Here is a 24,430-nt window from a genome sequence, read left to right as displayed (position 1 = left end):
AGCCCTATGTTGACAGAAAAATTAAAAAGTTATGGCTTCTGGAATGTGATGATGAAAAAAACTGAAAAATCAGTTGGTCATTAAGGCACAGACTAAGGGGTTAAACAATACTCATCTTCTTATGCTCCTTCCAACCTACCTCCTTGACCGCTATCCATTTCTCATTCTTTTACTCATAAGTATCAATTTAATTCTCTTGGCACAATCTGGTCATCCTTGAGAGTCCTTATGACTTTCCTAAAAATACTGGAAAGTTGGGCCATATGCTGGAGTCTGCTCTCTGCATCCTGACTTCTGTTCTCTTGTCTGCTGCCAGCCATGACCTTTGCTAGTCTTCCGGATACGGCTGTGTTCACACCATCGGGTACTACATGTTGGCCTTGTGGAGCAGCCACATCACAGAGACTATGGTGCTGAGGCTCCATCTACCACACCAGATCAGCAGCACAAAATCATTTTAACATCAAGTCTCCCAGATCCTTCAAAATGTCTCAACTCGTCTGGACTGCATAGATAACATGCAAGCTGCTATCCAAGTTGTTACACAGGTAGTGGCTCAGTTTACGCCTCTGCTAGGTCTTCCACACCTGCATATGGTTCTGGTCCTCAGCTCCCATTAAGCATTGATGGACAACAAAAGTCTTACCAAGTTTTTCTGAATCAATGTTAAATAATTCTCCCTGGTCTTAAGGATTGACAGTAAACCTCGCCATGAGATTACCCCTGACAAGAAGAGGATTTGCCTAGCTCCTAGTTCTTTAAGGCCATTTTTCTCACACCCTGCTTTTGTGCTGAAGAGCACATGGAGGTATAGAGAAATAAGCTCTCCTTTAAGGAACATCAGAGAAGACTTACACAAAATTTGAGTCTGTATTGTAGTGGTTTTGAACACGATCTGTAATCTTGCCCAGGCAAGTCTGGAAACTCCACCACTTAGTGCCAGTAGGAGACACAGCATGCTTCCAGCATCTCTGACATGATTACTGCCAAATCCTGTGGCCATTGGCCACTGTGGATGGCTATGGGCCGAGTTGTAGATTCCATTGGTACCATTTTAGAGTACGTGTCATTTTTTTCTCACTTTTTATTGCGTTTCTTGGCATGCAAATGACATTGTTTTTTTTTTCTTTTTACAATGTGGTATAAATATGTTAATTTTATTCATTGGATCAATATGATTATGGCAATACAGAGTTTAGATATTTTTCACTTTTCTTTTTTCTAGTTTTGCACAATACAGCCCTTTTTTTAATTAAAGATATTTACATCATCGCATTCAATGACCCATAATATTTATATTTTTCCATCAACTCAGCTGTAAATGTGACTTTTTGATAACTTTTTTGTTTTTTGGGAGGCATGTGAATAGCAATTCTGACATTTTGTTTGTTGCACTATTCACCATGCGGTATGTGGTAACATCCAGTTTTCTATGGAGACACCTGAAATCCTGCTCAATCGGGAACTTGGTCCACAAGGGAAAAGACTTCTACCCAGGTCTATCAACTTTATGTCGTTGGGACTCCAGCTGCATTCACCAGTTATCAACTGGAATACTGTTCACATCTTACATTGAGGCATAAATTGCCATATTCACTGTGGTCAGCAGCTCCTACCTTGAATCCACTAATTCCTCCAGAGCTTCCAGGCCTATCACCTCAATATGCCACTTATGCACATGCAATTAGTAAGAAGGAGGCCAAAACTCTACCTCCCCAAAGACCATGTGATTGTCCTATTAATCTCATTGCAGCCTCTTCCCCGAGAAGTTGGGTTTACCAAGACTGAGGCCATATCACAGTACATCAAAGATAATCTTGAGTGGGGTTTCATCCGTCTACATCACCAACTGGCATCAAGCTTTTCTTCCTGAAAAAGAAAGATGGCTCCCCACATCCATGCATTACTTACAGAAGCTTCAACTCAGTGACTTTTATTTCTGAACCATTTGACAGAATTCAAAGTGTTAAGGTCTTTACTAAATTAGATCTCCGAGGTGCTTACAATCTCATCATGATACATGAAGACGGCAAATGGAAAATTTCACTTAACATTTGTTCTGTGATCTGCTATATTCTTTAGTTATAGTAAACCTGGGTGATTTATTGATTTTTACATCAGATCTCATTTCCCATCGAAAACATGAAAAAAATCAGTCCTGCAGCAACAGCGTCTCATTCACCTTTATGCCAAGCTTGAAAGAAGGTCTATTTGATCAATTCAGTTTACCATTTCTGGGTTACATAATCTCCACCCATCGCTAAAGTGCGAACCTAGGAAAACTATCAGCCAGTATTTTTTTAAGTCCATTCAGCGGTTCTTGTGGTTCAATAACTATTGTCAACAGTTCATACCATATTTTTTCTTATAGCTCCAATTTCCATTATGACCCATGGGGGTGCCAACCCCAAGAATCGGCCAGAGGAGGTCTTTACTAAGCTAAAATGGTTATTTGCTAGTGCACCCATTTACCTTCAACCAGACACCTCAAAACTGTTTAATGTGGAGGTGGACATATCCTTCCTAAGGGCTGGGCCCTCCTGTATCAGAACGCAAAGGGCAAAAATGCAACCTGCAGCTTCTCCTCTATGAAACTTACATCTGCTGAGAGGAATTACTGTATTGGAGATGACAAGCTATTGGCTATTAAACTTGTCCTCTTCCACTGTGTTACTGCATCCTGACTTCTGTACCCCAATTATCAGTCTACCACCTGCCCTCATCCATTGCTTGGTCACCATACCGGTGTCTCCTGCCAGCCCTGACCTTTGTTAGTCTTGCATATACAAATGTATTCACACTCTAAGGTACCGCACCTTGGCCTTGTGTAGCAGCAGCAGCCACACCACCGAGATTGGATGTACGAGTACCAGCTCGGGGCCCCGCAGCGGAGAACAAATTCAATTTGGACGGGTGAAGGGTGAATACTGGGGTTCCCCAAGTGCTGCCTCTAGATATAACCCTTATTTAAATCAGGGAGTGGCAAGGTGGATCCACATCCATTTGCTGACAATATGGAGTGTTAACACAGGCCAACATTTGAATATACAGCAAACATTGCACACGTGAATCAGGCCTGAGGATGTTCCAATACTGTTCTTGACCAGATGAGCTTACGCAGCAGTCAGAACCTCCTAAATTTAATACTTATTTTAAGTTTAATAAAATAAAAACAGTCCATACCTCCTCCACTGTTGCTCCTCGGCAGCTGTAGTCGGCACCACTGACCCTTGCTGTCCGACGTCCGTGTTATGCAATCATGTAACACACACGATCACTGCAGATCTTACTGGCCGCAGTAATGCTGAAACCAAAGATTGACTGCAGCGATCATGGGTGTGTCACATGATCGCATAACTCGGATGACAGCTGCCGGGGAGCAACAGTGGAGGGGAGTATAAATTGTATGCAAAAGAGGTAAAAATGTGGCATCTATATGCAAAAATTGCATTTATATGTAAACGGAGCATCTACATGTAAAAGGGCGCAGAAGGTGGCATCTATATGAAAAGCTGGCATATAGATGTAAAAGTGGCAAGAGGTGATACCTATATGCAAAAGGTGTCATCTATATGTAAAAGGGTGCAAAAGGTTTTACTATATCTAAAAGGGGCAAAAGCGGAGAAGGTATTACTGATGGAAGCAAAAGGGGGCATTATTATTGACTGGGGCAAAAATTTCAGATTTATTTCCACAGAAAACGGCCATTACTTACTGACTAAGGAATGCATATAGATGCATCCTCTCACCATGCAGGTAGCAGACCACCAAATGAGGGAGCTTATTGCACCTGTGTGGGACACCGATGAAACAGCCATTCACACAGCCTCTTGATATAGAGGGGGGTGGCTGCTTGGCGTATACTCCCACACATAGTGGATACAAGTGGTGCCAGACCATTCTGATATATGTAGTTCACCATGCAGACCAGCAACCTATTAATGACGCCATAATAATTTGGCAGGTTGCCCTGCACTTTAAATAGTGAAATAGTGAACCACATTGGTACTGCCACCCTGGGCTCCCCCTGGAGTCTTAAAGCCACACTGCATGCGAATGATCTATATATATATAAAGACGAAAGCCCTCACTGACTCGCAACTAATTCTCCAACTTCCCGATGTTGTAGAAACATGAAATTTGGTGCAAGCATAGATTATGTCCAAAATAGGAAAAGTGGATACCAACTCGATTGTTCAAATCTAGCGCAAAATAATTAGCATGCAAATTTTACATATGGAATCTAATTCTCTCACTTCCCAGTGTCATAGAAACTTGAAATTTGGCACGGGTATTGATTATGTCATTAATTGGAAACGTTACTGGGTCCCAACTCGATTATTTAATTTTAAGGGCAAAAGAATTAGCGTCCAAATTTTACGTATGTAATCCAATTCTCTCACTTCCCGATGTCATTTTATGGAAAGGAAACGTTGCATCGTTACCTCCACATGGTGTTTCCTGGGTAACGCAGAGAACTATGCAAAATGGTGAACATATTTTTTTCCCGGTATTTCTAAAGTAACCACGACTTCATAAGATTTTCCATGTGAACACCAGATAAACACCAGTACCAAATTAACTCGGGCGAAGCCGGGTATGTCAGCTAGAAGATAATAAAAGCAAGGCATTCATTGGATTTTGGCCAAGATACATGAGCCCACTAACCATGTTATGGTTCCTGGCGTGTAGTGGGTCCCTACACTAATATAAATGCATCACAGAAGGGGAAATATAGGAACATTAAAAAAAACAAAAAACACAGAAAACGGCCATTACTTACTGACTAAGAAATGCTTATAGATGCATCCTCTCACCATGCAGATAGCAGGCCACCAAATGAGGGAGCGGGGAGTGGCGGGGGAGAGCAGGGGGGAGGGGGTAGCGGGGTAGAGAGATCTCTCTCTTCGTCCTCACCCCCACCCCCCCCACCGAGCATGCTCGGACGAGAAGTTGGTTACTCGAGAAGAGCGATGCTCGCTCGAGTAACTGACCTTACCGAGAGTGCTCGCTCATCTCTAATCACCACATCTGGCACTTTGTAGAGTTTTAAATTCTAGGTTTCTTTAACCTGAAGGATACAGTTATGGATGGCCCACCAAATGTTAGGTGTGATTGGAGGATAAATTATTGGATTATAAATGGAGAATTCACGTTATTTTTTTGTGAATTCTTTAGATTTATTGAAAATAAAATTATTAAATAGAATTTATTGATTTTAATTTCAAGATTGAAGAAATTACAGAAGAAAATATTGAATAGTTGTATCAGCTAACAGTGTTGTCAAGCAGACAGATGTGAATCCACCTTGCCAAACACCGGTTTGACTTTGGGCTAACTAAGGTGACAACACCTGGAAAATCCAGTGTTACACACCGAAGCCCTCCAAGTGGGATTCCAGCTTTGCTTTGGGGTTCCCAGGCCATTACACACACAGATTGCCCCGGAGTGTGGCTGCTGTCTACCAGACTTACAAGTAGTAAATGGAAAGGCTTTAGTCAGGGCTGACAGCACAAGTGCATAAACGAGGTCCAGGCTAATAGTCGGGCAGGTGGCAGACAAAGCAGAGTCCAATATACAGAGCCGAGGTCAGGGGGGCACAGAAGTCAGGACAACCAATGAACAGAAAACAAAATCTCTGCCAGTACCCATACTTACTGGTACAAAATATAATGGCAGTTATAGACAGCACATTCCTAGAAAGGAAGATGGACACATTAAAATATGGAGGAGCATTACACAAAAGCAAAATACTGATGTACAACCACTCACGTACCTACCACATATTTAGTGAATTGATATGTCCTCTTTCTGTGATTTGCTAGTCAATAAACAGGCAAGGATCACAACCAGGTCTACGCACAAACTGGGGCTTTATCACAAAGACTACGGGTACTTGATTCCCCAGAGATTGTCGGAGATGTTTCTGGGTGGGTCAGGACTCTGCTTTAGTGGTTGTAGGGAGTGAGTGAACCTTTCTTCACATTTGGTAGGATTTCTCTAGGCTTCTCCACTTCTGGATCTAGGCATTTTATTAAATATTCAGTATTTTGAAGGTGAGATTATGCAAATCACCTGCGTAGGCTTTTCTTGAGCGATGGACACCCAACATATACGGATGGATTTCATCATGTTTTCCGGTGACAAAATCACAATTGCATGCTCGTGGAGGAAAACATCAGTTCTTAGTCATCTCATCAAGATTAAATTGTCATGAATAATGGTTAATGAGAGGTCGGCAGCCATTCTCGTTGAGCACAAGGAACCTTTCAGAGAACCTGGCCTGGTAGCACCAATAATCTTTCACATTAAGTAGTGCAGTTCTGTAAAAGCCAAGACTCTAGCAACACTTACTAGGCAATCCACTAGTGATTTCCCCCTCCCTTTAATGCAAGTACCATGAAGAATAAATATCTCACCAGAGGCATAGGTCAGCTCTCTCTCAGGCCTCCCCTCCCACTCTTTCCTGTTCTTATTTGCCTTCTTTTACCCTACCTAACGCTCCTTTGGCTGTCTAGTTTTCATGTTTCAGGAATAACAATGTTATCACAACTTCAACATGCAGACTTGACGATTGCTAGAATATTTTCAGGTGTTGAAAATCTCAGACCACGTCATGCTTATAGATTAGTTTACTTTATTTCCCAAGTTATGACTTTGTAGCAAAATATGTATACTCTATTCCAGCTTTGTATTCTTAGATATGGTCCCAAACACCTTGTTATCTTGTTGACTGTTAAGGTCATAATATTGTTTGTAAATCGTAAATTATGATCTCCTTCTCTTGTAACTTTAAAATGAGTCATTAAAAATTGCTATTCTCCTTCATGGGTTTTTTGATGTTCAATTGCAGCTGAGTTTTGGTTAAAACGCTTTCCACAGATAGAGCATGAAAATCGTTTCTCCCCGGTGTGAATTCTCTGATGTTTAACAAAATTTGATTTCAGAGTAAAACGTTTCCCACAATCTAAACATGAAAATGGCTTTTCTCCCAAGTGAATTGCCTTATGTACAGCAAGATGTGACTTCTGAGAGAAACATTTCCCACATTCTGGACATGCAAATGGTTTATTTCCTGTGTGAATTCTTTGATGTCGATTAAGATGTGATTTCTCAGAAAAACCTTTGCCACATTCTGAACATGAAAATGGTTTCTCCCCTGTGTGAATTCTCTTATGTCCAATAAGATGTGGTTTCCTTGCAAAACATTTTCCACATTCTGGGCATGAAAATGGCTTCTCTCCTGTGTGAATTCTCTCATGCTTAACAAGGTCTAACTTGATATTAAAAGATTTACCACATTCTAAACATGAAAACGGCATCTCTCCTGTGTGAATTCTCTGATGTTTAACAAAATTTGATTTCAAAGTAAAACATTTCCCACAATCTGAACATAAAAATGGCTTCTCTCCTGTGTGAGCTCTTTGATGTTCAACAAGATGCGCTTTCCTTAAGAAACATTTCTCACATTCTGAACATGCAAATGGCTTCTCTCCTGTGTGAGCTCTTTGATGTTCAGCAAGATCCGATTTCGTAGTAAAACATTTCCCACATTCTGAACAGGAAAATGGCTTCTGTCCTGTGTGACTTCTCTGATGTTTAACAAGAGATGATTTGGCAGTATAAACTTTTGCACATTGTGAACATGAATACGGCTTCCCTCCTTTATGAGCTTTTTGATGTTCTACAAGATGTGCTTTCCTTAAGAAACATTTCCCACATTCTAAACATGAAAATGGCTTTTCCCCTGTGTGAGTTCTCTCATGTATAACAAGTTCTGATTTCCTAGTAAAACATTTCCCACATTCTGAACATGGAAATGGCATCTCGCCTGTGTGAGCTCTCTGGTGCTGAATAAGAGATGATTTAGCAGTATAACATTTTCCACATTCTGAACATGAATACGGCCTCTCTCCTGTGTGAAATCTTTGATTTTCTCCACTTCTGTGACGTTTATTCTGCTTATCAGTCTGTGTAGATGGGATCAGTGATTCTGCACATGTATCTTGTGTGATATCACAATCTTCTGCTTTAGATATGAGATGTTCTTCTGAACTCCTGCTATCATCATCTGCCAAGAATAAAACAGATTTTACTATTTGTGGATAATATAACTTTGAATATGAAATTTTATAATTTTTCCATACAAATTACAAGTCATGTTGTCAAATTCAATTAATAACTGACCATGGTGGGATAGTGAAGGAACAGAGAATATACATTAATAACGAGTTAAATGTTAATAAGTGGCAACGGTTGCACTGCAAGGGACAATACCTGCTTTTACAAAAAGATAATACCAATTAAAGTTCTTCAGAGATGCAGCAATATTTGTAATAAGTGACAAAATTGGCCTATTCCGTGTTTATACAGCACACCTTGAAACACCCCATCTGTATCTATCCACAGCATTATGTGGCTGCATGGTATTTCCTCCACCAATCCACAAGACATGAATAGTGCATTTAGGGAACACTATGTAGAATTATATCACTGTAAATCTGACTCTAACGCTCTGGCTACTTCATAATTTCTAGACGATTTAGGACCATTACACACTAAATGGGAAACCACTGGGAAACACTTACATGGAAAAGAACTTGGGGATTTTACGCAACTATAAAGCTTATTGAAGCAACCAGTGTCAGGCTGCTGCTGCCAAGGCAAATAGGATTATGGGGGAGGGGAAACAAAAGAGGTCTAGGGGCGCATGATCATCGGTCAGACCACACATGGAATATTGTGGACAGTTTTGGGCACAGGTACTCAAGGAGGAAATATCAGAGCTTGAGCGGGTTAAAATGCAGGCAACTAAAGTAATAAATGGAATGGGCGGACTACAATACCCAGAGAGGCTATCAAAAGTGGGATTATTTAGTTTAGAAAAATATGGCTGAGCAGCGACCTAATAACTATGTATAAATATATTGGGACAATACAGATATCTTTCCCATCATTATTTCTACCCAGGATTGTAACAACGCGGCGTTCTCTATGTCTAGAAGAAAGAAGGTTTCTACACCAATACAAAAGGAGGTTCTTTACTGTAAGAGCAGTGAGACTGTGGAACTCTCTGCCTGAGGGTGTGGTGGTGGTGAAGAACAAGTACAAGAGGGGCCTGGACACCTCTAGAGTGCAACAATATTACATATTAGACCACTGATTATTTCAGAGGGGTCAGTGATCCAAGCTTATTCAGATTGCTATACTTGGGAGTCAGAAAGAAAATTTTTTCCCCTGAAATTGTGAAAATTGGCTCCTACCTCATAGGAGTTTTTCCTCCGAGTCAACATTGGGAAGGGGTAAGAGGCTGAACTAGATGGACATATGGCTTTTTTCAACTTAACATACTATGTTACTTTGTGTTGGTCCAACACTTTTTCTTTAGACCAAGTTAAACAGCTAATCACAGTTAAACTAATTCGGAATTAACAGCATTGTTAGTGCAACCAGCACCAGCTAAATCCCGCAGTGGTATCCATGCGTGCCTGTGGCCATAGAGAGGAAAAGAATGTTTCTTACCTCTCTGGGTCCAGCGCTGATGATCTCGGAGCTGGCCGGATCTTTTTTCTTCAGGACAGCAAATGTGTCTGGGAGAATTGGGCGACGCGCACAGCTCAGTGCTCTTTTTTGTTTTTGAATCTTCTGCTTTCCCATGACAGCTGCGAGTGTGCCACGGCAGGGACTGCTTCCATTGACTTCAATGGGAGCCATCTCTGCGGATGTGCAGGAAAATGGAGCATGTTGTGATTTTTTTCCCACATGTGATCCAAACGCCTGGGGAAAAAAAACAAACATCTGCATGCTTTAAATTGCCCTGCGGATAATAACGCATCCCTATGGGCTTCTAAAGCTGTGGATCCTCTCTGGGGGCCACGCATGGATTTTATACTTAAAATCCGCACATGGACATTGGGCTTAAGGCTTAATAAACATCTATGAAATATTGTGAAGGGGTTTCCAAACCATAGTGTCTCAAGACATTTTTCAATTTACCATAATAAGGACACCTTTCTTATGCACCTTTGGAAAAAGTCTAAGTCTCCTGGCACTGCTTCGCTTTCCATATTTAATGGACAGAGTGACTCCACGAGGTGCTGGTAGGTTGTCTCAGGTATCTGGAGCCATGCTGAATACAGATTATCAGCTTGGTTCAAGTCTGGGGTATTAAAGAGCTCGGGAAGCACTGTGGTACATTTGTAGCCATGTGATATGTCGCATTGCCTTGCTGTAAGATCCCATCTGACCCCACCACCGGGGAAGATAGACAGTATGTAAGGATAGATTCATAACCAAATTGGTTCACAGTGCCTTCCACATGGATTAGTGGACCCAGAAAATGCCACAAAAAATTCCCTAGACCTTAACATTGCCAACACCAGCTTGTGTTCTTCCAGCAATGATTGCAGAGTTTTTGTTCTCTGATGTTTCTTGCCAATGTCCACCCATTCGATGAAGCAGAAAACATGAATCATTGGAGAAAGCAACCCTTTGCCAATCAGTGGTGGTCCAATTTTCGAAACTGCCGTGCAAATTGAAACCTTTTCTTCCGATGCACCTTTGTTAGCATAAGAGCAGTGACCATCCATCTGCTTCGGAGCCCTATATGCAATAGGGTTCGCTGAACTGTTTTAGACACACATCTCGTAACCCCAAGGTTTTCATGGTGAGCTGCTCCATTGTAGCTTATCGCTTGGCCCTCGAGCACCTTCATAGCCGATGTTCACCTCTTACATCAATGGCATGTGCTGTTCCGCAGTTTGCACGTCGGTTAATCCTAATGGCGACATTTGTCCACTTACAATACTTTCACCGCAGCAGCACGCGAACAGTTCACAAACTACACTTTTTGAGAAATACTGCTACCCTTGGCATCCAAAAGCCAATAATCATCCTATTTGCAATTCCAATAAATCGTCCCTTTTACTTATGACAACAACGAGCGATATGTGAGCAGACAGCCTATCATACACCTTATATAACCCACCAAGCCAGCCCATGACACATCACACCCTTCATTGGCTACATACTGCTGACATCGAAAGTAAGAGATGGCCACAATAATGTAAATAATGTGTATTTAGATATATATTTATTCTTTTTCCCCTTTGTTAATTCCAATATCATGTCTTGACCTTTTAACCCCAATTTTTATGTATATACTCTTTTATATACCTTTTATTTGTCAATTACCCACTTTTAAAATGATACATATTTTTATTAAAAATTTTTTGATAGGAATATTGATTTTAGAACAAATTATTGTATTTTCATCTTGCCTCTCGGAATAGGTGTTACCATGAACATTGCACTTAAGTTTTATATCAATATATTTCATCCCTCAGCCCATTTTTTAGCGCCATGTTTTGTTATATTTATTCGCACTAACACTTTGTCCACCACTCGGGTATTTGAACAACTGCTCGCCTGCCGGTGAGTTTCTGCGCTGACTTCCGGTAATGCCCACTGCTGGTTGCCTTGGTGCAAAACTGATGTCGATCTCAAGGCGGCGTTCGACTTGGTGGGCAAAGAAGCCCTCTGGAAGGCCTTGCGTGGCATTGGCATCCCCACATCCCTTCTTCTCAAATAGTTTTTATTGAGTATTTTGGATACAAAGTACAGTTTGTATAAGTGTTGCGAACACACATAGATGTGGTATCATTTTAGCAATGTGACAATGGTTTGATCAGAGATTATTTTCTCTCTTTTGTATACAAACTATAAGATTATATTCTCATATGGTATATTATTCACGTATAATACTCAAGAAATACAAACTAATAAAAAGTTATATTAACGTAAAGCGCAGCCAGGGACTCCACATTTCTGTACATTTGATTTGATTATCATTTACTCTTGCTATAAGTGCTTCATATATGTAATGTTCAGCAATCATCTCATACACATCTTTGAAGCTGGGAGGGTATTTTGATTTCCATTTTTCTGGTGATAGATAATTTAGCCACAAGTACACAGCGACAAATCCATTTTCTGTATCTTACTGGAATTAGATTACATTCTAATAATAATAGAGCACATTTGGGGTTTACTGACATTCTAAGGCCCGTTACTTCATGAATGAGTTGGAAGACCTCTTTCCAGAATGGTTGTATCAAAGGACACTCCCTCTTGTCCGCATTCTCTCCAGCATTGATTGCTTATGTCCTTAAAACTTTTAGCTAGTTTAAATGGAGTATAGTACCATCTCGTTAGGACTTTATAGTGAGTTTGCAAAAGATTCGCACTTAAAGTAGATCTATTCGCCCGCTCAAAGGAAGATATCCACTGTGGTATTGTTACAAATTCTCTCAAATCTCTTTCCCAATTAAGTAGGTGAACTTTCTTATTTTCTCCCATATCTCCTGAAAAAATGTTGTAACATTTCCTAGTGAGAGATTTTTGGGATACAGGAGCTCTAGTTAAGAAAGGGATCAATATACTCGGGAGTGTACAGTCCACAAATTTAGATTTATTCAGGAAAGAGTAGATCTGACACCATAGATAGAAATCCCTGGCAGGGAGGTTGAAATTCCCTTTAAGAGTTTGGAAGGGGGATGATCATTTGGTCTGCTATTAAATCAGAGATCGATTTGATAACTTGTCTACCCCCGTTTTTTAGATATTAAATCAGGGATAAAATAGGAGAGTATCTCCAAAGGTAATGCCACAGATCCCCTCATAAGTGCATTTTTACACTTGTATGCAAGAAGGTTCCAAGCTTGAAGGGTTGTCAACATGGGAGGTGATATATGATGTATGTCGAAAGACATATGTAAGTTTGGATATATACTGCTGAGAATATAAGCCTTGAGGAAGGCATCTAGGGATTTGGTCTCCACTAATTGTTCCTCCATATAGCTCCATGGAGGTTTTTGGGGGCCTTCCATCCACAAAGTTGCTTGATTTATATTTATTGCTTGGTAATAGTACCACAGATTGGGGACTACCAAGCTTCCCGGTCTACGGTGGAAATATAGGATATTTGCTGTGACTCTAGGTCTCTTCCCTCCCCACACAAACTGTAACAAATTGTTTTTGGAATTCATCTATGACATTGCACGGGATTGGACAAACCAGGGCATGGAAAAGATATAGAATCTTAGGCAGCATTATCATTTTGTACCAAACTATTCTTCCAAACCATGAAGGTTCCTGTTTTTCAAGAAGTTTAATATTCTGATTGTAATGGCAGAAGTGGTTGAAGTTTAGGGAAATAATGTCTTTTAAAGGGAAACATAATTTAATGCCGAGGTTAGTGGATCAAGGAGACCACTGGAACGCAAATTCCCTCTGTATGTCTGTCTTTAGGGATAGGAATCTGGGATTTATTTATATTTAGATGGTAGTATGAAGCTTTCCCAGATGATCTCACAATGCTTTCCACTGCTCTCAGGGAACTCAAGGGGTTCGTCAGAGTCAAAAGTACATCATCGGCGAAAAGTCCAATTTTGTGTTGCCTGTTTCCCATTGAATATCCCTGAACCTCTGGAGAGATTCTTATCAGTTCCGCCAAGGGTTCCATAATTAATAAAAAATATCAATGGAGACAGAGGGCAACCTTGGCGAGTGCCATTGGGTATTTGGAGAGGCAATGATAAGACTCCAATCAATCAAAACTCTAGCAGATGGAGTCGTGTATAATGCTTGGATTGCTTTCAGGAAATCTCCCTCTATACCAAACTTCTGGAGAGTGGCAAAAGCAAATTCCTAATGGAGTCTATCGAACGTCTTCTCTGCATCCAGGGCAAGGAGAAGACAATGCGCGCGACTCAACCCCATATTTGTAATTAAATTCAATGCTCTTCTGGTGCCGTCTGCAGCTTGTCTGCCTCTGACAAAATCCCACCTGGCCACTATGTATGATGTTAGGTAAAATCTCTAAAATCCTCATAGTAAGAAGTTTCGAGTAGATTTTTGTGTCCGTGTTTAGTAGTGCCATTGGTCTGAAGTTAGCCGGGGAGTCTGTTGTTTTGCCCGGTTTAGGAATGGCTACTATAGTAGCTTGTAGCATTTCTTGGGGTAAACTACTTGTGGACATAGCCTCATTGAAAGTCATGGTAAGATGTGGAGAGAATATTTTCGTGAAAGACTTATAATATTCATTTGAGAACCCATCCGGTCCCGGAGATTCCCCACATCCCTTCTAAACTTACTAAAAGACATGCATCAGGGCACAACCGCGAAAGTCCATATTAATGTTTCAACCTCTGCCAGTTTTGAGGCCTCGTGTGGTGTTCGACAAGGTTGCGCCTTGGCTCCCGCACTCTTCTGCAGAACCATGGACTGGATCCTTCAGCGTATTGTCCAATGTAATGGGGTCACTCTTCCAGAGTACCACTTCACCGACCTGGACTACGCCGACGATGTTGCACTCCTGGACGTCGCATCCAATAATCTGAGACACTCATTGGAACAGTTCGATTTTGAGGTGTCCTCTCTTGGGCTTACATCTCCTGGCAAAAAAACAAGCTGCAGAATATAGGAGCCGGCGCAATCCCTCCGGACCTAGACATAAATGGCCAGAGAGTCGACGATGTCAGTGAGTTCGTGTACCTCAGCACACAGATGGGAGGGCGCTTCCGGACACCCTGCAGAGAATAGTGCTGGCAGCCTCAGCGATGAGGTCCCTGGAAAAACTCTGGCGGAGGCAGAACATAACACCCAGGACTTAGATTTGATTTTATCAGACCTGCGTAATAACAATATTATTGTACAGCTCAGAGACCTGGACCTTGCTGTCGTAAACCACTGAGCGTCTAGAGTCCTTTCACATGTGATGCCAACACCAGATTCTCTGTGTCCCTTGGCTTGACTTAATCAGAAACAGCGAGATACAGGCTTGCACGGGGCTTGAGTCAATCACAGAAACAATAACAAGGGGATGACTTGCACTTTTTGGTCATGTTGCATGCTTGTCAGAAGCTGTCTCGGCCCACGGTGCTATAACCGCAGAAATTGTTAGGAAAATTGGGAAACGACCCCCTGCCGGATGACGGACGCCTCCTGGTCGTCCGCGGAGCTCCTGGGTGCAACAGGTAGGCACCTCCTCTGACATCAACACTGAATGAAACAATGCTCTTGGTCGTTGTCATTCTAGATCGGCGCTACGGACCCTCATCATCCAAGCGAGATAACTAACCTACGAACTGAGGCAAAGCATGTCCATTGGCAGTAATGCACTAGCAATTAATTTATTTATAGCAGTGTGTATTGGCCATGTGTTATGGTTTGAAAAATGAGGCATTGTTCTTGTTAATCCCTCTAAAATGCATTGATGTCCTTCCTGACCATGTCCGAATCAAGTACAAGCTTCTTCATCCTTCTTATATTCCACTCTAGGATATCAATAGATATATGTTGAGCAATCTTGGATTTAGGGAGTTGAGTGTACCATCACCCCTCACGAATTAAGTGATAATCACTTGCCTCTTATTTGGCTTTTCTAACTATTACTGTGAGATAGCTCAGCAACTGGAAAACCACTTCAAAAATCCACACAAAATATCTGCAGTCAGTGACCAAGGAGAGTGTGTGACTCTTCTCTGCTGGACTCACCTGAGCAGTTATCTGTAGGAATCTCCTCCTCAAACTCCTGTTTGACCGTCACAATTGTCACTTCATCACTAAAAATGGTGAAATCTTCATCCTGAAACAAAATCTGAGAGACAAATATTGAAAAGTCAGCAGACAGTTGGAGAAATCGTGTGGAAGGTTTTACATGACAAGATCATGACAATCATGATGACCAAATATGACCTGACCTGAAGAGTAGTTATCTGAGCCACATAGCTGCAGGGCTAGAAACCGGACATAAATATTAGATGGCAGCTCAATGACCCCTCAGGAACCCCATACACATGTATATCCGACATGGCTAGACACGCTGCACTTTGTCTCAGTGGAGGAGATCAGTGTCTACCAGACACATCCGCTGTTTGTCTCGGGGAAAATAAAGGAGCAGATAGATATAAATCCAACCTGTTGGCTCCTTATTCCCACCAGCAGTCTCCACCGCCAGAGAACTGGGAGAAGATCCAGCCAACATGTAATATCTCTGGTCAGCGGTAATCCTGCCATCTCCACCGGCCTCATCACACAAGACATCTAATAAGACTGAAGACAAGAGCTTCACAGCCTTCTACAGATCAGAGGGACATCTCCATGTACCTGGTGGTCCTGTGGAAGAAGAGGACTGGGACATCTCTCTGGTGGGCTTCTCTTACTGGATGGAACTGGAGGAAAAACAGACAGACACCAAAGTCATTCTTTATATACAGACTAGTAATTATTAGGAAATTATAATACCAGTATTTTTGGTGGCAGAAGGCACCACACATCTCTGTTACAAGCATGTCACACACAGCTCTGCTATGTTGCTTTCGCATGAGCTGCACGTGATTTATGAACTTCAGCTGCTCGCTGAGGAGACATGTTCTCTCATAGCTTTCGCATGTCTGCTGCATAAACTTCAGCTGGTGGCTGAGGTGATATCGTGGCTTTTCGCTGTATCATGTAAGCTGCATTAGCTTCACGGCGGCGTTGAACCCTTTGTGGTGACATGTTTGCACGACAGCATTGGTTTGTTTCAACACTGGACAACGGTTCACAATTAGATGAGGGCTGGACTGGTGTTGGCGGCATTAGCACTTGAGATGACGTGATATCACGTTCAGGAGATGTGAAGATAGCGATGAACGACTATGATTTAATGTTATTGCTCATTATGCACTGCCAGCTATGTATGTGTACATTTGTGAGGTGTCATTTATTGGAGTCTCCACACAGGTGTCTAGCTGTCTCACAACCAGCTACAAACTGCCACACTGAGTACTGCTGTGTCCATAGCAACTGAAGCCGTGGGGAATGTAGTCCGCCCACAATCCCTCATTTAGCTCAGTGACCATGTGACTGATCACATGATGGTGACATCATCACAGGTCCTGTCAGCACATGAGATTTGCATGTGTAAATTTGTGAGGTGTCATTAATTAGAGTCTTACAACCAGGTACAAACTTCCAGATGGAGTACTGCTGCATCCATAGCAACTGAGACCACAGGTTTTTTGGGGGTGATGTAGTCTGCCCATAAGCCCTAATTCAGTGCACAAGGAGGATAAAGGACCTGTGATGATGTCACCGTCATGTGATCGGGGGGTGGAGCTAAGAGCCTGTAACTGACATCCCAGGTGCTGTCAGGCTATGCATGTAACGCACATATGACAAACGGAATGACAGACAAGTGGTCATTAGCACTTTGATAAGACTCCCCGTGTATTTAGTCCTGTCTATTACCTGGTGATGGGAGTGGCTGGTGGGTCTCCATCATTGCGTCCTTGTACAGATCCTTGTGTCCTTCTAAATACTCCCACTCCTTCATGGAGAAATAGACAGCGACATCCTGACACCTTATAGGAACCTGACAACACAATATACAGTCATCACCCAGAAGCCTCCAGTGCTGTTACTGTATAATGTCCCAGCATTCCCTGCAGCGTCACCTCTCCAGTTAGCAGCTCAACCATCTTCTGGGTGAGTTCTAGAATCTTCTGTACATTGATGTCCTCATGTATCAGGGGGTGTGGTGGGGGCCCCGTGATTGGGTTCAAGGTTCTTCCCCATCCAACACACGCAGGGGCCCGACAGCAATCACTAGGGGTCTTCTTCACTACTGTGTAATCCTATATATGGGGAGACATTAATAAATATCCCTACAGACATTTTCTTCACCTCTCCAGTGACTTCATCTATTCATCATGTTATTAACATCGATAAGAATGATGTAATGTGACATCATCAGAATCTCTCCCCTCTCCAGTGACATCATCTATTACCATAGATAGAATGATGCAATGTAAAATCATCAAAATCTCTCCTCTCTCCAGTCATGTCATCTGGTATTACCATAGATACGAATGATGAAATGTGACATCATCAGAATCTGCCCCTTCTCCAGTGACATCATCTGTTAATGCCAGGGAGGGCATGTTTTACATTTTTTATACTAGGTTTAGGGATGGTTCTACAATACAAAAAACAAATAAAGATAGCTAGGCTTTGAGGTAATCTTTTTGCGGTTTGACCGTGCACCCTCCCTAACTCCTTATATGGTATGGAAGTGGTCATTGGACTTCACTGCATATAGCAGAGCTAACAATTCAATCTGACAGAGACCTCTCAGACATCTACAGCCTCTGTCACAACTGTGATTGATGCATAATCAGCATAGCACTTCACTGGAAGCTTATAATTCGGCTGCTTATACAGCACCTCTATTAACTGACACCCTGTGCATCCCATTATTAACTGTCAACAGTTACATAATTTCCCCAAACAATACATGCTGTGTGAATATATTAGTGGCAAAAGACAATTGCCCTCACAGCCTGCCTAGCAATATATATTTAGTTCTTTTATGGACTCAGTAAGGATTTAGTTCAGCCACCTATTCCTTAATTTAAAGTGTCTTTGTCTGTTTTGAGCGCATATATGTCAATAAAGTATATAATTTAATATTATTCTCTTCTGGGAGGGTATAACCATTAGGCTATCTTTTGGCCTTTGGCAATTTCTTTAGAAAAAATGTAATACCAGAGATAAGAATAATGTAATGTGACATCATCAGAATCTCTCTCATTTCCAGTCATATCATGTTATTACCATAGATAAGAATGATGTAATTTGACATTATCAAAATAATCTCTCACCTCTCCGGTAAGCTGGAAGAGCATTTCTAGGGTGAGATTTAAAACATCCTCTGCCATCTTGTTCCTGTCCTTTTCCATCCTTGATGGATCAATCAGAAAAATCTTCTTATATGGAAGGTATCTTATATTGTAGAGATCCTAATGGAAAGATAATCAAACAATGCAAAAAACAGACAAAATGCCATTTAAAAAAAATTATACAATTACTGGAGATGAAACATTTGAGGAAATAAAGTGTAAACTTTGTAGGCTCTCTTTTTTATTTATTGGAACATGAATTAAATATCTAGGCCGCGCATGACAAGGTTGGATTCCGCATGCAGGAGCCTGCAGCGGAATCCAACCCTGTGTCTAGCCGGCGTCCGTGCGTACCTGGCATTTTGGCCGACTCTTCTGTACAGATTTTTTTTTCATCCCCTGCTTTTCCCGCGTCATCACTAGGGAAAGATGTGGATCTGTGACCTTTGAAGTCAATTGACATTGCGCAATGGAAGCTGTCCGCACGAAATCCGCTCAAAAATAAAGCATGTTGTGGCTTTTCCTTCTTGAGCGGAACATCGCAATTGATTTCCACTCGTGTGTAGGAAATAACGTTTTCCTACACACTATGTTATTGCACCATGCTACCTGCAACCTGCCCTGACCCAGTGCCTAATTACTGTATGAAAATGTGTGTAACTAGCCCTGACCTTTGTTAGTCGTCTTTACTGTGTTCACACCATCAGGTACCACGCCATGGCCTTGTGTAGCAGCCACAGCAGCGAAACTATGTTGCTGGTGCTCCAAACACCACTTATTGCCAAACTGTTGGACAGAAATTATAATGCTAAAAGTTTTCACCAAATTAGATCTCAAGGGGCACTTACAATCTCATTAGCATACTTGAAGGAGCACTACTTCTGGTTCTCTCTTTAGAAATAAAGGCTTCTCTTAATATATCCCAGAATTGTGTTTGCCTTTTTGGCTGTTGCATCACATTGTTGACACATTTTCAGTCTATAATCTATTAGTATATCAAAATCTTTTTCACATGTGCTGCTTAACCCAATTCCTCCCATTCTGTATGTGCTTTTTTCATTTTTCTTGCCCACATGTAGGACTTTGCATTTCTCCTTGTTAAATACCATTCTGTCAGTCGCCGCCCACTGTGCAAGCTTTTCTAGATCTTTTTGAATACTCTCTCTCTCTCTTCTCTAGTGTTAGCTATCCCTCCTAGCTTTGTTTCGTTGGCAAATTTGATCAGTTTCCCATCAATTCCCTCCTCCAGATCAGTTATAAAAATGATGTACAACACTGGGCCTAGGACAGAGCCTTGTGGTACCCCACTTGATACATTCTTCCACTTGGATGTGCAGCCATTTATGACCACTCTTTGAGTACGATCACTCAGCAAGTTGTGAATGCACGTTGCCTTGTCAATCCCATATTTGGTAATTTTTTCAATAAGTATGGTAAGAGATACTTTGTAGAGATCAGCGAGCACCAAAATGCTAGGGTGCTCGTTGCTCGAGTCGAACTTTTCGTAATGCTCGAGAGCTCGTTTCAAGTAACGAACCCCATTGAAGTCTATGGGGGACTTGAGTATTTTTGTATGGGACTGATACTCCGCATTGGTGAGGACTTGTGAAACACCAGAAAACATCAGAAAGTCATGGAAACACCACAGAAACGGATAGGGAAGGGTAGGGGCAGCATGCATCGCTGCATCTGAGGCTCCCAGGTCCCACGATTAGGCCAAAATGGGGGCAAGAGTCTGGCGTCACCCCCCTAACAATTTACTTGGGACAAACCCTCATTAGCAAGGCACACATGCTGGCAACATCTTAGCTAAGCACCATACTGCCTGCAACCATGGACAATCACTGCATGCGGGTGACACCGCTGCCTCTTCTCCTGGGTTACATGCTGGCATTGCTGTCCAACTCCCCCGCACGATGCTGCGTCCACAGTGCAACCAAAATGTTCCCTGCACAGCGTTCGTGCCACACGCTCGCTTCATAGCCACACCACCCTCATGTCTATTTATAAGTGCGTACTGGATGAGGAGGAACCGGAGACACACACTGCAGAGGATTGGCAGGGCTAGGCAGCGACCCTCTTTAAAAGTGTTGGCGATAGCCCACAATGTTGTTGAGAATTAATGATAAATTGACGTACAATCATCATTCCAATCCCATGCCACCTCAGTCACAAAATTGTCAGGAGTCGCAAACGTGGGCATAAAGGGGACTCAGGTACCAGCACTTCTACACATCTCCACAATGCAGCAATAGTCTGTGTGGGAAGCACGTGAGCGGGCCCAGGGTCAGGCTTGGTCCTAGCCTCCACCTTGAGTGACCCAAGGTGCTGCGAGTTACATAGCAATGGGAAATCCATGTGTCCCCACACAATTCATTCTGTGTAGGTGTCAGATAGCTCAACACCGCAATGGGAAGTCTTTAAGTTCCTTGGGCTCGCCTATGCTGTCGGTGCACAAAGATGGTATTACACAGGAAGAAATCAGAGTGCCCAAACATGGCAGAGTTTCACCCCGCCAAGGAACTTGGCCTCGGCCCACATTTCTGCCCAAGTCAGTCAGTGTATTTGTGCCAGATAGGTAAAACATCGCGATGGGAAGTCTTTGTGCACCCACAGCATAGGCAGACCCCTGTAACATTTCTGTAGCAAAAGTATAGGTGAACCCCTGTAACATTTCTGTAGCAAGAGTGTAAGCGAACCCCTCAAACCATTCAGTAGCAACTGTATAGGCAGACCCCAGTAACATTTCCATAGCAAGAGTATTGGCGGACCCCAGTAACATTTCTGTAGCAAGAGTATAGGCAAACCCCTCAAACCATTCAGTAGAAAAGGTATAGGCAGACCCCAGTAACAGTTCTGTAGCAAAAGTATAGGTGAACCCCTGTAACATTTCTGTAGCAAGAGTATAGGCGAACCCCTCAAATCATTCAGTAGAAACTGTATAGGCGGACCCCAGTCACATTTCTATAGCAAAAGTATACACGAACCCCTGTAACATTTCTGTAGCAAGAGTATAGGCGAACCCCTCAAACCATTCAGTAGAAAAGGTATAGGCAGACCCCTGTAACATTTCTGTAGCAAAAGTATAAGTGAACCCCTGTAACATTTCTGCAGCAAGAGTATAGGTTAACCCCAGTAACATTGGTGTACCAATAGTATAGGCGAACACCTGTAAAAACTTGTTTACCAAGAGTATAGGCGAAGCCTGGAAAAATTTGTTTGCTAACAGTATTGGCAATGGCCTGAAAAATTGGTGTACCAAGAGTACAAGTGTACCCCTGAAAAATTGCTTAACAGCGAGGGCAGGTGAAACCCACAAACATTTTTTCAAGATACAGCTCGTTATTGGTTAATTTGTAACAGAACTTGGAGGCAGCCCTTCACAAAAATTGGTTTAAATTTAACTTTTAAAACTTTAAAAACTGATAAAACTTTTAAGTTTTAAACAGAGCATTTTGGGCCGCATAGAAATTGGCAGTTCAGCGTGATGACATGCTGTTTTAGGAGGAGGAGGAGTAATAATATCCTAGAGGGATACACAAAGCTAATTCTCCCCCCTTTTTTTGGGGTGAGAGAGGATGCATTTTTCTCCTGTTGCAGCGAAAAGATTCTTTAGGATCCGCTGCTTTCCACCAGTGGAGAAGAAAAGTCTGGGGAAATCCAGTCTTTGTTCATCTTTATGAGGATAAGCATGTCGGCGCTGTCAGTTGACAGGCGGGTACGCTTATCCTTGAGGATTTCCCCAGCTGCACTAAACACCCTCTCTGACAAGACGCTAGCGGCAGGGCAGGCCAGCACCTCCAGGGCATGCAGCGCAAGTTCGTGCCACGTGTCCAGCTTTGACACCCAATAGTTGCATGGAGCAGAGGCATCCCGGAGGATGGTGGTACGATCGGCTACGTACTCCCTCATCTTTTTACAGTGCTCCCTCCAACTCAGCCTTGACTGGGGAGTGGTAACACAGTCTTGCTGGGGAGCCATAAAGCTGGCAAAGGCCTTGGAGAGTGTTCCCCTGCCTGAGCTGGACATGCTGCCTGATCTACGCATCTACCCTGCTAGTTGGTCCTTGGAACTGCGTCTTCTGCCACTAGCGCTGTCAGATGGGAACTTTAGCATCAATTTTTACACCAGGGCCCTGTGGTATTGCATCACTCTCGTACCCTTTTCCTCTTCGGGAATGAGAGTGGAAAGGTTCTCCTTATATCGTGGGTCTAGAAGGGTGTACACCCAGTAATCCGTGTTGGCCAGAATGCATCTAACACGAGGGTCACAGGAAAGGCAGCCTAACATAAAGTTAGCCATGTGTGCCAGGGTCCCAGTACGCAACACATTGCTGTCCTCACTAGGAAAATGACTTTCAGGATCCTCCTCCTCCTCTTCAGCCCATACATGCTGAACAGATGAGAGGCAAGCAGCATGGGTACCCTCTGCAGTGCGGCCAGCTGTCTCTTCCCACTCCTCCTCCCCCCTCCCCCCCTCCTCCTCCAAAACGCGCTGAGATATAGACATGAGGGTGGTATGGCTATCAAGCGACATACTGTCATCCCGTCTCATGTTCGAACTGCAAAGCGTCGGCCTTTATGCTTAGTAGCGAACTTCTTAGCAGGCAAAGCAGCGGGATGGTAACGCTAATGATGGCCGCATCGCTGCTCACCATCTGGGTAGACTCCTCAAAGTTTCTGAGGTCGGGCAGATATCTGCCATCCATGCCCACTCCTCAGTAAAGAATTGCAGAGGCTGACTACCACTCCGCCGCCCTTGTTGCAGCTGGTATTCCACTATTGTTCTACGCTGCTCATACAGCCTGGCTTATATATGCAGCATAGAATTCCACCGTGTGGGCACGTCGCACAGCGGTCGGTGCTCTGGCAGCTGAAACGAATTTTGCAGGGTCCTCAGGGTGGCAGCGTCCGTGGTGGACTTGCGGAAATGTGTGCAGATGCGGAGCACCTTGCCGAGCAGGTCAGACAAATGGGGGTAGTTTTTCAGAAACCGCTGAACCACCAGATTGAAGACGTGGGCCAGGCATAGCACGTGTGTGAGGCTGCCGAGCTGCAGAGCCGCCACCAGGTTACGGCCATTATCACACACGACCATGCCCGGTTGGAGGCTCAGTGGCGAAAGCCAGAGGTCGGTCTGCTCTGTCAGAACCTGCAACAGCTCGGGGGCCGTGTGCCTCTTGTCACCCAAGCTGATTAGTTTCAGCACAGCTTGCTGACGCGTGCCCACTGCTGTGCTGACGCGCGCTACCGACTGCCGGTGACGTGCTCACACTTCTTAATTGAGAGGTAGAGGTAGCGGAGGAGGAGGGGGAGGGTTTGGAGGAGGTGGCATAAAATGCCGCAGATACCAGCACCGAGGTAGGACCCGCTATTCTGGGTGTGGGTGGGATGTGAGCGGTCCCAGGCTCTGACTCTGTCCCAGCCTCCACCAAGTTCACCCAATGTGCCGTCAGGGAGATATAGTAGCCCTGCCCGCCAGTACTTGTCCACATGTCTATGGTTAAGTGGACCTTCCCAGTAACCCCGTTGGTGAGGGCCCGATTTATGTTGAGGGAGACGTACTAGTGTAGGGCAGAAACGGCACACCGGGAAAAACAGTGGCGATTGGGGACCGAGTAGCGCGGGATCACCGCCATCATGTTTTTGAAAGCCTCCGTTTCCACAATCCTGTACGGCAGCATCTCCAGGCTGATTAATTTGGCAATG

The 24,430-nt window shown here is 43.2% G+C and overlaps 1 protein-coding gene across 1 annotated transcript in view; it reads right to left on the bottom strand.

Annotated features, from left to right (window-relative positions):
- Positions 1 to 4,966: 4,966 nt before the first annotated feature.
- Positions 4,967 to 24,430, bottom strand: part of LOC136628743 (uncharacterized) — a 117,767-nt gene continuing 98,303 nt past the window's right edge. Inside the window, exons 29-34 of the mRNA XM_066604844.1 lie at positions 18,705 to 18,842; positions 17,499 to 17,678; positions 17,293 to 17,416; positions 16,168 to 16,232; positions 15,556 to 15,658; positions 4,967 to 8,071 (exon numbers count right to left, since the gene is read on the bottom strand). Coding sequence (XP_066460941.1) covers positions 6,816 to 8,071; positions 15,556 to 15,658; positions 16,168 to 16,232; positions 17,293 to 17,416; positions 17,499 to 17,678; positions 18,705 to 18,842 — 1,866 coding nt within the window. The 3' untranslated portion in view covers positions 4,967 to 6,815. The remainder of the gene's footprint in view (positions 8,072 to 15,555; positions 15,659 to 16,167; positions 16,233 to 17,292; positions 17,417 to 17,498; positions 17,679 to 18,704; positions 18,843 to 24,430) is intronic.

This window comes from Eleutherodactylus coqui, chromosome 5, assembly GCF_035609145.1.
Source record: "Eleutherodactylus coqui strain aEleCoq1 chromosome 5, aEleCoq1.hap1, whole genome shotgun sequence".
Classification (NCBI taxonomy): Eukaryota; Metazoa; Chordata; class Amphibia; order Anura; family Eleutherodactylidae; genus Eleutherodactylus; species Eleutherodactylus coqui.
The sequence above is the reverse complement of the archived record's forward strand: the minus strand, read 5'-3'. Positions and strand labels throughout refer to the sequence as shown.